General features: G+C 35.0%; 1 protein-coding gene across 1 annotated transcript in view; it reads left to right on the top strand.

The window, feature by feature from the left end:
- The window catches only part of slim (scruin like at the midline), a 109111-nt gene that overhangs the window by 30783 nt on the left and 60568 nt on the right, over nucleotides 1–17760 (top strand). The window contains exon 3 of the mRNA XM_085824567.1: nucleotides 1643–1727. Within this exon, the coding sequence (XP_085680693.1) occupies nucleotides 1643–1727 (85 nt within the window). The remainder of the gene's footprint in view (nucleotides 1–1642; nucleotides 1728–17760) is intronic.

The following is a 17760-nucleotide window of genomic DNA, read 5'->3' on the forward strand; positions in this document are numbered from 1 at the left end:
AGCATGACTACTATTTTTTCATGCATACCGACGTGTTTTTATTATATTAAATCTAAATTCTAAATCTTTAATATAGTAGACAATCTCAAGTATGAAATGTTGTTAGCAGACGAATCAAAATTTTAAAGGAATTTCTTTTCTAGGAATTCCTCTAAATGTTTTTGCTGAAATCTTAACTATTTCTTAAACATTCTAGTAAAAAAATTCACTTAAAAATTCTAGTAATTTTTGAAAATTGTAAATTTTGATATTTAAAGGCAGAATTATTAGCCTGAGTTTTAAAATTCAGAAAGATTTTAGTGGTCATTTAATGAAGAAATATATTTTTTGGGGTAGAGTAGACTTTATGGTACCCCTTTTATTATGGCGAAGCTGTTGTTTCATTTATCGCAAAGTTGTTGTTTCATTTATGGTAGCCTGAGTAGTTGAATGTTATGGAAACCCTATTGTGACATAATCGGGTGCATGATTCTGAGAAATTTTGAATCATGGGATGTTTTGTAAGCATTTTTGTGATGTGTGTTGGTTTGATTCTTTAGACGGTAGAATGGCCGAATGTAGTAAGATTAATTTGTAATTTGAAGTTCCTGTACGATTTGGAGTGAAAGGGCAAAAGAGCTTTAATTGACTGGTGTGTAGATGAAGGTTTACTTGTAGCCATTATAAGTGTCCTGTATGTAGGAAGGATATGCGTCTACTCGAACGTAAAAACTGTTTAGAGGGATTTGAATGGGTTTGTAGGAAGAAAGGTTCAGATGGTCACTACGTGAAGTGTTCGATCAGAAAGAGTACCTGGTTTGAAAAAAAGTCATTTGAGTATGATTGATATTTTGATTTTTATGTGGCTCTGGGTGAACAAAGCGAACTCGAAAATCATGGTAAGTGAATATTTGCTTTTGGTAGTGCTTAAATGTATAACATGTTTTTCCTTTTTTATGTTATTTTATTGTTTGGTTTAAAATGTATTTTATTGAGATTATGCATTTTTTGTTTGCCTATATTGTAGAATTTGGTGCTTCTTCGACTGCTTAAGGGAAAATATATATTTAGAAATTTGTGTCTCTTCAGTCTGTGGCACACAGAATTCCTTAATAGCATCCAAAACGTTTTGTAAAATTATCTGAACTAGAATATGCGTACTGCCGTTACCACATAAATTAAAAAAAAATAAGAGTAAAAAATATCCTCTCTAGTGCCAGACTGTCAATATCATTTCTTGCGTGAACCTTCCTTCCAACAAACTCATTCAAAGCCGTCTGAATGATAGTCATGTTTGATCATACGCATTTCCTTCATAAAAATGGGACACTTGTAATGACTACTACTAAGTAAGAATTTACACACCAGTCAATACTTTTTTCAAAATCACTATAAATGTAAAGTGTATAAATCCATGTGCACTCAGACACATATATTCCTGTGTGAATCGGCTATTAGGATCTGTATGCTAAAGTATGTGGCAAAACCTTGGCAGTTCTATCAAAGTTCTATCAAATGTTGAAAGTGGTGCAAGAGATAAAAGTACCAAAGTTAATTGCCAATTATTCTCAGACTTTTCCCACATTATTTGATGCTTTGTTATGTATATGTATATAAAATTTATATTCTTAATTTTAATCTTGATGCACATTTTGTTTTACAGCTGTGGAAATTTAATTATGCATCAAAGACTTGGTTTAATTTGGAAACATATGGGCAAATGCCTGAAGAACTAGCATCTCATTCCGGTAAGTTTAATATTATACATAAATAAGTTCCAGTAATTAACCTGTAAATAGGTCATAAGTTCGAGTCTTTTTGGGGGGTTATACAACAATTTTAAATGCTTTGATTTTGTTATTAATGGAGCAGTTACTTTTATTGGTAGCTTTATTTTGTAGCTGATTTGAATGGTTTATAATTTAAAAATGTTACAGGTATCTACATCTACCATTTTCTTACTCCAGTATTACTGAAAAGTGGCTACCTCTGCATTCTTATCAATCTGTTCACTATTTAATCACATCATGCCTGCTGCCCTGGATATTTCGTCGCAAAAAATTTAATCTTTGCTATGATTAGTGCCATATGCCAATGAGCCTATTAATCTGTAAAATCTTTCCTTTCCGCTTTTTGCTTTAGTGTCGTATTTATGTGTTATAAAATTAAATATATATATATATATATGTAAAATATTAAAAAAATACGATGGCTTTGCTCTTTGCGAACCAGTAACCTTTAATTAATTTTCTGCAATTCAGGATCTTCCCCTAGACCAGTACCTTCTAGAACATTCGCGCTTATTACATAACCTCCTCATATAAATGCTGCGTCATAAGTTTTTCTACATTTTTCTATAAGCTACTCTGTTACATAACCTTTCATATAAATGCTGCATCATAAGTTCTCCTACATAGATGCCTTCTCGCCTTCGTTCTGCTAACGCCTCCGCTATGCTCCTCTTTCTTTGTTAGAACGTTATAACGTATTAAAGTCAGTCGTATCTAATAATTCAATTACTGAATAAGTTATTTGAGTAACTTCATCTGGAAAAAATCATCTGCTCTAAAATAAAATAAAGATATGCTGTTAAAAGTGAAAAATGCTGAGTCGTCATTTTTCTCCGTGGTGCAATCATCCCAGCTTCGTCAACCATCTGCCAGAACGTGAAATGGAATAGCCTCACCATTCACCCACGATGTGTTGGAATAACTGAAAACATTACAGTTATTAATTAGCCAGTAGGATTTATCCTCTATGTGGGGAAAAAAGCTCCTGGATTTATTTCTAACGCGCTTTTAAATTCAACAGTGGGTCAAGGACAGTGTGTGATCGTCTTATGCTTTTGCTTCTTTTCCGGCGATGCTTAAGTGTTTTACCTCGCCTCCAAAGTTATGCGTTTTATCAAATGCTTCTAAAGTGATTGATTTTAGTGTTCAAATTTATGTGTATGCGAACTCTTAAATTCAAGATTTTGTGATTGGAATGCTAACACGCTCAAAAACGGCAAAAATGTCAACTGATAAGCAAGAATCCATAGCTATTATGGATACAGTGAAATTTCAATTTCCTATTTTTTACGGCACAAGTACAAATTTTCCAATAGACAAATATCTTCTATTGTTTGATGAGAAATGTGCCGCAAAGAACATTCCAGAAAAGGAAAAGAAATTTGTTTTCTCAGAGTGTATTAGAGGAGAGGCTTTAGCCCTTTATTTACGTGATTGTTTAGATAAAGACTGGAACAACATAAAGGATATTTTCGAGACATACTTCACAACATCGGAATCTGTTACTTTTAGTGATTTTGTCTCTTTAAAATACGAGAAATTTAATAATATTGATATTTATTTTCGTAATAAGTTGAAATTAGGAGCTAGCTTGAAACTAACAGATTCCACAATGGTGGAAGCACTTACAGAAGGACTTCCTGAGTCTCAAAGAATGCTGTTAACAGTGCAAAAAATAGACACACTGAAAGACTGGATTACTCTTGCTAAGAAACTGTTTCCAGTTCAGATGCCGTTGGATGGTCTAGGAAATAGTAATTACCAATTTGTTTCTCCAAGGCCAAAATGTTCCGAGGTGCTATTATCCCAGACCAGTGCAAGCCACTCCTTATCAAAGTTTTCGTAGTGTGAGACCTTTTAATTATCAACAAGTGCAATACCGACCTCTACAGTATGCGTATCAGCCAATTTGATATCTACAATTACCTGCTATTAATTATAACATGGTTCCTAAAAGAGAAGATAAAAAATAATATTACTTTAAAGTGAATGTCCAAATTGGACAGGAAAGAATTCCCAGTATTATTGATACGGGATCGCAAATTAACGTTTTACCGTTAAAAATTTTTAACAAAATTGGTGATAAATTTAGAGAAATTTCAGTGAAATCCCATGATAAAATATTTTCAATATCTAGTCAAGTTCATATAGAGAAAATAATCAAAGTAAAGTGTAAAATAGGTAAAATAGAAAATAATGTGATATTTTATGTAGTAGATTCAAATTTGAATTATTTATTGCTTTCATCACCATGTGTTTTATTATTTAAATTAAAATTGAATTTTCATAATTATGAAGTGTATCAGCTTGGAAAAATGTTAAAGTAGACAAGTTTTTCCAAAATAATTATGTATGTAAAAATGATATCATTGCTGAACAATCTAGTAAATATTTTGATAATAGCGAAAATTTTGTATGTAAAAATGATCTTAGTACTAAAAATTGTGATAATTATTTTGAAAATAGTAAAAATTCTGATAGTAAATTACAGAAATTGTTGAATAATTATAATCATATATTTGCAAAAAGTAAATATGATGTTGGTTGTATAAGGGTTGAACCTCCCAGAATTATATTAACTTCTAAGTTACCAATAGCCTATAGACCAAATAGAGCATCTCCTAAAGATAATAGTGAAATTAAAAAACAAATAGATGAATTGTTAAAAGATGGAATTATTAAACCTTCTTATAGTCCTTATGCTGCTCCTGTAACTTTAGCTTATAAGCGAGACGAGCAGTCCAGAAGCAGATAGTGTATTGACTTCAGGAAGCTTAACCAAATTACTAAAACTGATTCTGAACCTATTCCTAGAATTGATGCTGTATTAGATCAATTAACAAATGCAAAAAGCTTTTCTACATTGGATTTGGCATCAGGCTATTGGCATATAAAATTAAATGAAAAGGATACTGAAAAATTTGCATTCACTACAAATTTTCAACTGTATGAGTTAACTAGATTACCTTTTGGTTGGAAAAATTCCCCAGCTGTTTCCCAACGAGCTCTTAGACAAATTTTAAACAAATATCAGATTCAATTTGCTTTAAATTATTTTGATGATATTATAGTATTCTCTCCAAATTTTGATGAACATTTAAATCATCTTAAAATAATATTTGATATATGTGAGAAAGAGAATATAAAATTAAAACAATCTAAATGTAACTTTGCTAAAGAAAAAATAAATTTTCTAGGATATGAAATTCAAGCAGGTAAATACCAGCCCAGTAATTCAAATACAGAGGTTATTAAGAAATTACAACCCCCTAAAAATATCAAAGAATTACAAAAATTTTTAGGAAGTATTAATGTTTATCATAAATTTATTCAAAATTATGCTAAAATTAGAGCCCCATTAACAAATTTACTTAAGAAAGATACTTCGCATAATTGGACTGATGAATGTCAAAAAGCTTTTCAAAAATTAAAAGATGCATTGATTTCTAGACCTATTTTAACTTTGTTTAATCCTAAATATCCCTGTCATGTATTTGTTGATGCGTCCAAAGAAGCTGTTGGTGCTGTTTTAAAACAAGAACATCCTGATGGTAGTTTACATCCAATTGCTTTTCATTCTAGAAAATTAAGATCTTATGAACAAAATTATGCCATTACTGAGCTGGAATGTTTATCTGTTATTGATGCAATTGATAAATTTTATTATTATTTACATGGTAACCATTTTACTGTACATACTGATCATGCTGCTTTAGTCTGGCTTAAAAATATAAAACACCCTACAAGTCGTCTATTTAGGTGGTCTTTAAAATTATCTATGTATGATTTTGATATAAAATATAAAAAAGGATCTGCTAATGTTGAAGCTGACATGCTCTCTAGAAATCCTATTTGTCAACATTTAAGATTGCAAGTTACTTTATTATCATTAGAAGAAGTAAAAGAGTATCAAAATTTAGATAATGTTTGTAATAATAAGTATAGGAAAATGAATGATGTCTTAACTCATTAACAGCCAAAACTACAAGGAATGTTTCTTTTCTCATGAAAATAATAACAATTATTAAATTAAGCATTTATAACATAAATTTACAAATATAAATGCTGCGTCATAAGTTCTCCTACTGCTCTAAAATAAAAAAGTTTAAAATCATAAAACTTCCAAAAAAGTCAAAACTTGATTTTTCCTATCCCTAAATTTTCTCGAGCTAATGTAGCTCCCTGTAGTGTGCATCATGATAATGAATTATGCAATTTTCCTATTTCTGCTCACTACTTAGATATTTTTCTGATGTGGAGGTACATGGTTTTGAACCATAGGCACTCCTTATCTTATAATCATTGGCAGGTATCTACATATTTTGTATTTATAATTTTGAAGTCATTTTTCATATAATTTTAATCTGACAAGAATAAACATGTTGTGCAAGTGCTCATTAATCTGGTCAAATTTTAAATTATGAAATCAGCTATATGTGCAGATTATACATAAAAACTTTATACTGAAGTCCTTTGTTCTGGTATGAGTTATATTTTAGGTCAATATTTCTTCAATATATCGTACTGTAAGTTGCATTTAAGAATAAATTATAAAGATTGATTATCCAACACTGTATTATTTGTTTGCATTTTGAGAGTATTGAAGTATTTCTAATAATATAGCATTCTATTGCGAGCTTTCAATTGTTTTGTCTTCTTTTAGAGAATTTAAATTTATGTATTTCTTGATGCTTCTTGACCTATTTGTGAAAATTTGATGTTTGATGTGAAAAAAGATGTGTTGTTTGCATACGCACACTCGAAAAGGAATCAACTGCTGTTACATTTTTACTCTAATGTGTTAAGTAATATCTACTGTTTTAATAAGTTTTATGCGTTATGTTTTTATTCTAATATGAATCGCAAATTCCCGTATCAAAGTGCAACAAATTGAGTTTTTATATGGCAATATGTGACTTTGTATGATTTTTTAAATGCAATTAGATTTATAGAACATCCTCTTTATGGGATTTACCATGTAAATTAATGCTTGATCTCATATGGTGAAGCTCTTGGTTTTTAATGCCCATCAGTTCTGAGTGGTAAGAATGCTAATCACTGGTAGTTTGGAATAAATTTAAATCCTGGTGAATAGGCAGGCTGCATGGAAAGTTTTATGGTTTTTTTCAACTTCCATTCAAAACCTCCAAGTATAGCAGTTACTTCATTTCTGAGTAAAATCCCTTTACCACACCCAAGATTTGGAAAATTTCTTTTAACTTCTTGTTTTCAAACTTTTATCTTTATTACATTGAACTTCATGCCATTCCTTGTAGTTCATTTTTGGATTTTGATGTATAGAGCAGAATGTCCCGTTAGAAAATAATTTTTCTACTTCCTATCTTCATAAGAACAATTCATGAAAATATTTTAAAATAAATTGTCTTTTATTATGGATTTCATAAATAGTAAGCAATCTTTAATAAGTTGATTTATCATAAAAATTATTTCTCTTATTCTATGTGACACATAAGAATCAAAATCTGAGAATTCATCCCCACAACATAGTAATAGTAATCTCTCTTAGAAATAACCTTCCAAGAATGTTAAGTTAAATATTTATATATCTATTTCATTAAATTATTATTATTATTTTGCAAAATCTGTGCCCTTTAGTGGGCAAACATTTAAAACTATTAAATACTTGGATTACCTAAGCTTTAATTTCAGGTGAATGATTTGCTAAGAAGGAAGAGGATAACTTTGTATCTGTCATTCTAACTAGCCAGTCAACAAAATTCAGCTTGTATTTTTAATGCCTCAAAAGTGCAATTTGGGTCATATCATAGCACTGTACTATGTATTTTGTCTCAAATTGGTCTTTTTCTTAAGTGATTTAGTACAAAATCTGAGATCCAGACACATCAGGACTTTGGCCAGTGGCGTAGCTAAAGCTGGGCAAGGAAAGACATCTGTCCCCGGGCATAGCATCCAGGAGTGCCAAATTCAGGTTACAGAATTTTAGAATTAAATGCTTTCTGGCCCATTCTTGGCACACAGAAAGGGGTGCAAAATCTTCAGTTGTCCCTGCATCTGAAAACCTAGTTATGGCTCTGACTTTGGCAATTCCAGATTTAGGAATTTTCCAGATTTTAGATCATCAGTTTAAATCTAGTAAGATTACATGTAGAAATTATGAAATTAAAAATATGAATAATTAATTGTTTATGAAATAATGAAACATGTATGGCCTTTTAAGAGAATCAAAATTTACAAAAAGTGAAATATTTGTTTGCTTTATTAAACATTTCTTTCAGTGTATGTTATTTAAGTTGCTTCCTTTTTTAAGCTAATGCTGTTTCTTTAAATTTTATGGATGGATCTTTTTTTTGGGGGGTTGAGTTAAAAGTTGCATTGTTTAAGTCTTGTAATTTCACGTGTCATGAATTTCCAGTAAATTGTCAGCAAAAGTTTTTCATTCTCAACAACCACTCTGTCACTTGCTTCACTATCCGTAACCATATCTTCTGGATTTATAGCCCTACTATAGATTTTGATGCCATTTAATTGAATGATGGATGGGACATTGTCATTACAAACCATTCATTAGTTTAGTGGTCTTTAACCTTTCGTATCCGAGTGCCACATCATTCACACAGATCACAAAGATTTTTGGGCCACACATGTGTCAAACAAATAGTGTAGTCAGAAAATTTATACAGTACAAAGTCCGTAATCCGGACTCATCGGGACTTCGGTGATTCCATATTAGGGGTTTTTTTGGATTATGGATCATCAATTTAAATCTGGTAAGATGGCATGCAGAAACTATACAATTAAAAATATGAAACCGTATTTTGTGAAATAAAGAGCATTTATAATCTAAAGGGTATCAAAATTTACAAAAGAAAAGCTTAATATTTATTTGTTTACTTTATTAAACATTTCTTTTAATGTAAGTTGTTTAAGATGCTTCCACAAAGAATTCAAAAAAAAATTTTTTTCTTGTGTCATTCAATGCCATACTTCTCGCATAATTTTGAGATGGATATGCCTTTATCCATTTTTTACAGCAATTCCACTTTTTGTTTGATGGACATCGAAACATGGTTTCGCTTTGTAGATCCTTTGGCAGCTTCAGAATCGGAAACTCTTTTTGACATAATCGAAAGTTCAAGCTTACTTTTTATAAAATTGCTGTAACAGTTTGCAAAAAATAATAAGCCGTATACAATTAGAAGATTAAGGAACAGCGCAATTTGCAACATTAACTGAAATGCCTTAATAATTTTAGCCTAGCTTATACCGTCTGTTATACATTAAACGTGCATGCGTAAATGCATGGGCATACAGTTTGTAGCTTTGAGGTCGGGATTATAGATCATTCTGGATTATGGATGTCCGGATTACTGACTTTGTGCTGTATAAAAAAGGGTGGTTTGTTTTACAAGAGATGGTGTTACAGATTTGTCTGTATATAATATATGAAACCATGTTTTTCGTATAAATATATATAAGTAGTAAACTAAAAGTAGAGAATACTAGATAGTTAAAAAATATTGCACATTGAGCTGCAAATATTTAAATAGGTCACAAAGAAGAGTACAGTCAAGTAGAGCTAAAGCTTTAAAGCACATTTTATATAGCAATTCCAAAACTTATTTTGCAACACCTAGTAAAAACAATTACACTAAACTACTGTATTTGACTGTATTTTCCTTTGCGACCTATATGTATACAGGTAACCCTCGTATAACGTGGTGGATGTGTTCCTAGAAAATTCCGTGTTGTGTGAAACGTGTTGTATGAGACCAAGAGCTAGTATAAAAAGTGGAGTTACATTCTGAAAACTTATTAAAAACATTTTTTTAATTCTGCATAAACAACTTAATTTTTATTAATCATACATATTGTTACGAATTTGGTATTTAAAAAGCTAATATTAGTTCAATTATAAATTAATTGGTTTTATTTCTCGCGCAGTGCAGCGCGTGACGAATATTAAAAGAAAGCTAAGCCGGAAAATTGAAAATACAAGAGCGCGTGCATTAAATAAATAAATATCTCTTTTTGATTTCGAGAAAGTACTGGAAAATTCTAGCACGTGATTTTAAAATCTTATAAAAGGAGGAAAACATCTCAGTTTGTAGTAGTTGCTTAGTTTGTTGTTATTTAGAAAACTGCTCTTGTTGATTGTAGCGAATTCGCGGATTAGCGTTCTTTACTGTTTTGAATTACGTTCTATTGGACATTTGAGTAGTTTAAAGATAACTACTGTGAGATATTGTAATACTGCATGATAATTTGAGAAAATTTAAGCATTTTTGTTGTGATAATAATAAATTTTTGTTCATTTTTCATCGGACTTGTGCATTCATTTCATAACGAACCCGTACGCACGCAACAATTTTTGGTGTCAGAAGTGGGATTTGAATGCCAATAACAAGAGCGATGGAAGAGCAATTAAAACAGTTAATATCAGCCTTTGCCTCATTTAAAGAAGAAATGAAATTGGGCCAGGAATCCGTTAAGGACGAAATGAAAGCCGTTCAAGCTGGTCAAGAAAAGATTGAAGCATGTCAAGAAGAAATGAAAAGAGAAATTACCTGCATAATAGAAAATAAATTTGAAGCTATGGAAGGCAGAATTGACACAGTTGAAAATAAAGTTGGACAAATTGAAGAAAAAGTTTCTTTCGTAAAAGATCAAATTGAAGAAAGAGTTTCTTCGGTGAAAGAAGAAATAGAAAAAAAAGTTTCTTCTGTAAAAGAACATATAGAAGGGAGAGTTTCGGCTGTGGAGGAACAAATTGAAGGAAGAGTTTGTGCCGTCCAACACCAAGTCGAACAACAAATTGATGAGAGAGTTTCTGCAGTTGCCAAAGAAATGGAAACTTTAAAGAAATTCGTAGCGACGGCAGGGAGCAAGAATGATGATTTTAAATTCTTACCGATGCCTGCTCGTCCATTTCTCAAGCTATCCACACATGATGGGAAGACATCCTGGCAAGTGTACAAGACCCGGTTTTTTATCGTTGTGGATGCGAATGGATGTCATTCCCAAGCTAAGGCCTGTCATCTCGCCGCTTCTTTAAGAGCCGACGCAGCGGATATCCTTCAGACTCTTCCCGAAAACAAAAGGTTAGATTTCGAAGCTCTGTCCGGCGTTTTGGAGCTGCGCTTTGGCGAGAAATGTTTAAAAGACTACAGCAGGCTTCAATTAAAATCCCGTCAACAGAAGCCCACTGAATCACTTCAGGAGCTCGCTACGGATGTTGAAAGGCTGTCATATCACGCCTTTTCGGAGTGCCCGACAGAAACAAGGGAAATCCTGTCCCTGCAATATTTCATTGATGGCATCCGGGATACTGAAATACAAAAAGCTCTACGAATGGCGGATGTAAAAGATTTAAAAAGCGCTCTAGTGTACGCCATGAAATTCGAGGCAGCCCAGCAAGCCACTCGTCGAGACCGCCACCCAGTCAGAGCTGCTCAAGTCCAGGAGCCAGGGGATCAAGTCACCGCTCGTCTAGACGATTTAACTAGACAACTCAACGCCTTGAGACGGAATATTGGTGAGAAGAAACTGACCGTTAAGTGCTGGAACTGCGGTGCTGAAGGACACATACGACGAAACTGCAGAATACCCCAGGGTACGGATGTTAAGACCGCTTCTAACAAGCAGCAGGGAAACTAATTAGTGGCCATCTCGCGGGGCGGAGGTTGCCAGATAATGAAAAGCCCCAGTTTAAAGCGCTTCAGATTTCTGCAGTGAGAGGCGGCAGTAATGGACTTTTCATAATAGGACATATTAACGGAGTCCCCTGCAATATGACGATAGACACAGGAGCCAACGTTACCATCATCCGAAAAGATTTGGCTCAACAACTGGAAAGCAAACTTATCTGGACGCTGCCCTGCGTTACCCTACAGACTGTGTCCGGTGAGAAGATCGACATCAATGGGAAAGTAAATGTTAACATCACGTTTGGAAGTGCCGCTTACCATCACACGGCATATGTAGCAGAGATCACTGATTCTTGCATACTCGGATTGGACTTTCTAAGGAAATACAATTTTTCCTTGGACTTTAAAAATAACGAATTGCATTCTGCGTCTGAGGACATAACGTTATTTGGAATTAATAATGAAGAAGTTAAATCTGTCCACAGAATCATAGCACAAGACAATATCACAATACCGGCAAGAACAGAAATTTTACTCCCTGGATCTATAGCCGAAAACAGAGATTTCCGCTACGGCATCATAGAATATCCCAATAACTTTAATAGTTCGAAAGGAGTACTAGTAGCCTCAACACTCGTCGACCTATCGAGAATGGTTATCCCGGTGAGAGTTGCCAATGTAATTGAGAAGGCGAGAGTTATTAAGAAAGACGACGTGGTTGCAGCATGTACTCCAGTAACCGGCGTTGAAAGAAAGAGCAATATCCAAGAATCCGTGTCCTCATCAGAGAGCATTACATCGGAGTTATTGCAGAATGCGCAATTGAACGATGAAGAGAAGAATGCTGCAGATCGCGTCATCCAAGATCTTTAAGTTGTTCTCTCCCGCTCGTCTTCTGACGTGGGTCGAACTAGTTTGACACGACATAGAATAGATACCGGCGATCATCCCCCGATCAAGCAACATCCAAGACGTCTACCGTTTGCTAAACAGGAAGAGGTGCGAACACTTAAAAGATATGGAAGAAGGCGATGTCATCGAGACTTCAGCGATGGCATCTCCCATCGTTCTCGTCAGAAAGAAAGACGGCTCGACAAGATTTTGCGTTGACTATCGCCGGTTGAATGAGGTTACGAAGAAAGACAATTACCCTCTTCCTAGAATTGACGACATTCTAGACACTCTTTCTGGAAGCAAGTGTTTCTCAACACTTGATTTAAAGAGTGGGTATTGGCAGGTAGAAATACAGCCTGAAGACCGAGAAAAGACGGCATTTACTACGGGACAAGGGCTTTGGCAATTCAAGGTGATGCCGTTTGGACTGTGTAATGCGCCGGCAACATTCGAACGTCTTATGGAGACTGTTTTGAAAGGTCTTTCCTACGAAGCCTGCCTGATATACCTGGACGACATCATCATCGTCGGAAAGAGTTTTGAAGAACATTTAGAAAATCTTAGGAAGGTGCTTCAGAAACTGAAAGAAGCCAATCTGAAGCTGAGTCCCGCTAAATGCAAATTGTTTCGAAAGGAAGTGACTTACCTGGGACATGTCATCTCTGCAGAAGGTGTGCGCACGGATCCTGAAAAGGTATCAGCGGTTAAATCCTGGAAACGTCCTGAAAATGTCCATCAGCTGAGAAGCTTCCTAGGGCTTTGCACCTACTATAGCAGATTCGTGAAGGACTTTTCTTCCATCGCAAGACCCCTTCACAAGCTGACAGAGAGCAAGCAAAGATTCTTGTGGACAAAAGAATGCGAGGATGCATTTAACAACTTAAAGGAGGCTTTAACATCTGCTCCAATCCTGACGTATCCTCAGCTCGACCGACCATTTGTTCTTGACACCGACGCGAGCAATGAAAGTGTCGGTGCTGTTTTGTCCCAAGAAATAGACGGCCAAGAACGTGTAGTGGCGTACTGTAGCAAGTGCCTGTGTAAACCGGAGAGGAATTATTGTGTCACCAGGAAAGAGTTGCTCGCCATAGTCAAAGCCGTAGAACAGTTCCATCACTATCTATATGGCAGAAAATTCCTGCTCCGCACCGATCATGCATCATTGACCTGGCTTTTAAATTTCAAGAATCCTGAGGGTCAAATAGCCAGGTGGATACAGAGACTCCAAGAATATGACATCACTATCCGTCATTGTAAGGGATCATCACACGGAAACGCCGATGCCTTGTCTAGAAGACCTTGCCAAGAAAGCTGCCGATATTGTTCCATGGTGGAAGCGAAATACGAGCTGCTGACTCCGGTCGCAAGACAAATTACAACCAACATCGGCTGATCGAGAACCGTGGAGTGATGATGAAGTCAGGAAAGACCAGCTGGAAGACCACGACATTAAACCGATAATTGATTTAATGGAGTCATCAACTAGAAAACCTACCTGGCAGGACATTTCTATCTGTAGTCCTACAACCAAACAGTATTGGGCACTCTGGGATTCACTTCACATTCGAAACGGTGTCTTATCCTGGAAATTTGAATCGGATGATGGGAAGACGCTCCGATGGCAGCTGATACTTCCAAGATCCCGCATTCCTGATGTCCTTAAAGAACTACATAACAGCCCTACGGGAGGTCACTTTGGAATAATGAAGACCTTACAGAGAGTTCGTGAGCGCTTTTACTGGAATAATGCAAAGGATGACGTGCAAAAGTGGTGCCGATCCTGCGATGCCTGTGCAGGTCGGAAAGGACCGAAGAGACGCAGCCGAGGCAAGCTGCAACGTTACAGCGTAGGGGCGCCTTTTGAACGTATCACCTTTGACATCCTGGGACCTCTGCCACGAACTGCTGATGGCAACAAATACATACTCGTTGTCATTGATTACTTCACCAAGTGGCCTGAAGCGTACGCTGTTCCTGATCAAGAGGCTGTCACAGTAGCTGAGGTAATGATACAGCACTGGATTTCCAGGTTCGGAGTGCCTCTTCAGTTACATTCCGATCAGGGAAGGAATTTTGCCTCGGCAGTAATCAAAGAACTATGCAAACTACTCGGCATTGACAAAACTCAAACGACGCCATTGCATCCCCAGTCGGACGGCATGGTAGAGAGGTTCAATTGAACCATCCTTAATAACCTCTCATTAGTGGTTTCCAGAAACCAACAGGACTGGGACAAGAAATTACCACTCTTTTTACTGGCTTACCGCAGTGCTGTCCACGAGACTACCGGCTATTCTCCATCACAAATGCTCTTCGGTCGTGATCTTCGTCTGCCTTGTGATCTATTGTTTGGCCACCCTCCGGATGCTCCTTCATCGTCTGAGGAATATATACAAGATCTCCAGGCCCGATTTGAAGTGATGCACAACTTTGCACGAGAGCGAGTCAACTTGGCGACGGAGAAGATGAAGACCCGATACAACACAAGAGCTACTGAACATCAATTCCACGAAGGAGACAAGGTGTGGTTGTGGAATCCGACTCGACGGAAAGGACTTTGTCCGAAATTACAGTCACCTTGAGATGGCTCGTACACAGTCCTAAACAGGCTGAATGATGTCGTGGTTCAGATTCGTAAGTCTTCGAACTCTAAACCTAAAGTCGTTCATTACGACAGGTTAGCCCATTTCTATGGCCATAGTACATAATGTAAATAATTGTAAATAGTATAAGACCATGGTCCATTTTGTTTTTAAATGTGTCTTTGATTTGATTTGTATTTAGTATTTGATTTGCATTTAGTATTTGATTTGAATTTGATAGCATTTGATTTGTTTTATGTATTGCATTTATTGTTCATGTTGTTTAGTATTCTAATGTAATGCTTATTAATGCATTTATGCCACAGTTGTAAATTTAGCTTTCTGTCCAGGGATTGTACTGCCCGGGACGTGCAGTCCTTGGGAAGGGGGCATTGTTACGAATTTGGTATTTAAAAAGCTAATATTAGTTCAATTATAAATTAATTGGTTTTATTTCTCGCGCAGTGCAGCACGTGACGAATATTAAAAGAAAGCTAAGCCGGAAAATTGAAAATACAAGAGCGCGTGCATTAAATAAATAAATAACACTTTTTCATTTCGAGAAAGTACTGGAAAATTCTAGCGCGTGATTTTAAAATGTTATAAAAGGAGGAAAACATCTCAGTTCGTAGTAGTTGCTTAGTTTGTTGTTGTTTAGAAAACTACTGTTGTTGATTGTAGCGAATTCGCGGATTAGCGTTCTTTAGCTGTTTTGAATTACGTTCTATTGGACATTTGAGTAGTTAAAAGAAAACTACTGTGAGATATTGTAATACTGCGTGATAATTTGAGAAAATTTAAGCATTTTTGTTGTGATAATAATAAATTTTTGTTCATTTTTCATCGGACTTGTGCATTCATTTCATAACGAACCCGTACGCACGCAACAATATGTATGTACAACACAAAACAAAAATATTATACAGTACAAAGTCCATAATCCGGACGTCCATTATCCGGAATGATCTATAATCCTTACCTCAAAGCCACAAACTTTTTTTTTATATGCTTTTGACATGTGCATAATGCGTTTACACATGCACGTTAATGTGCATTTATGCATGCGCGTTGGGAGGATGTGTCTCCAGCTACGTTAAAAAATGCTTGGCATAATTTATGGCCAGCTACCATATTTCATGGTGAGGACGATGAAGATGATGGCCGCCAATTTGCATGTTTTCGGACATCGCAAACTAAAGGTGAAATTTTCCAGTTCTTGGATTTTGTAAAGAAATGTAAAAAAGCGGTAATAAATCAAGATGACATAACAGAAGTTTTTCATTGTGACAACAATGCCCCAATCATCAAACAATTAACGGCCGGTGAAATCTGTAGTATGGCTCTAGATCCAGAAAATGGGGAAGAAAGTGACAGAGAGGTTATTGAAAATGAAAAAATTTCGATTGACAGGTTAGTCGGTATTCTCAACACAGCAATTACAGGATTTGAACAGTGGAACTTTGTAACTGAACAAGAAATTATGTCTGTTTATAGAATTAAAGCGAAAGTATTAGCACAAAAAATGAAGCAACTTAAACAACTTACATTGAGAGAAATGTTTAATAAAGTAAACAAATAAATATTAATCTGTTTTCTTTCTTTATTTTTTTTTTTTTTTTTTTTTTTTTTTTTTGTAAATTTTGATATTCTTTAGACCATAATTGCTCTTTATTTCATAAATTACGGTTTCATATTTTTAATTGTATAATTTCTGTATGCCATCTTACCAGATTTAAATTGATGATCTATAATCTGGAATCGCCGAAGTCCCGATGAGTCCAGATTAAGGACTTTGTACTGTATATTTTAATTTAACACAACTTTAATTTAATAAATTTCTTCATTGTCACTGCTCAGTAAAATCAACCGAGAACGTTTTTTTGGTGGAGTGTGATCATTTTCACTTTCAGAATTTCTTTCTTCCTTTAAAGTTTTGGCATTTTCTTCCCTCTCTAAAAAAACTGTATTTTTATTGCTTACTAGTTCTTACCGGGTCAATGTAAATTTCTCGATATGGAGCTAGACAGTTTTGCAGCTCCCTTTTGAATTTTCAGCTTATTTCAGTGGAAGGATCTGTACTCAAGAAAAATGATTTGAGATTTTCAACTAAGCTTAGGCCATCTTTTAATTTTTTTTAATGTTAAATTATTAACTGCACTACCTTCATCAGTGCTAGTGTCCTCAGAATCGATTTGATTTATGGTTTCGGATGCCATTTCCATCAAATCTGTTTAGTCAATTTCTTCTTCCGCTTATAAATCTTGAACATCCTCAATAGCCATGTTGACAAAACCTTCACCTCCGATTGATTTAGCAAGTTTTAATAAGCCAAAAATTTCATTTTCGAACGATTCAGGCACATTTTCTCTTTCATCTGAAGAGAGACATATCTTCTTCTAACACATATTTAACGTTGGTGCTTTCAGAGACAATGGTACAATGTCGATACAGTGCTTGATTGAAAATATGTCTTCCAAGCTTCCATTACCTTAATTGATTTTGAATTAGTTACGTCTAAAATGCACTGCAATTGTTGCAACTCTCAGGGCCACAACGTGCGGGTTACAAATTGAATAATCACAGCAGGGATTATTAATATAAAGATTTTAATATGGATATCTCACACAAGCGGAAAATGTTACATTAGTCTATCAAGTGCATACATATAACTGAGTGAAAAGGAAATTTCCCTGCTTAGTTCCCAGTTAAAGAAAAAATAAGAATAATAAAAAATAGTCCAATCAAAAGTGGCGCTCCTTCTGTCGACTTCGCCCAGCCGTTACGTAATCATCCAGGGTTCGTAGCGGCCCTTTTAAATGCTTAAGTCCTTATATTTGAAAATAAAATATAAAGGCCCTTATAGGTGCTTACTTTTTCTTTAAAGCCGTT

Source organism: Stegodyphus dumicola, chromosome 1 (assembly GCF_044657685.1).
Source record: "Stegodyphus dumicola isolate Sdum_Otavi_A_Nest chromosome 1, ASM4465768v1".
Lineage (NCBI taxonomy): Eukaryota > Metazoa > Arthropoda > Arachnida > Araneae > Eresidae > Stegodyphus > Stegodyphus dumicola.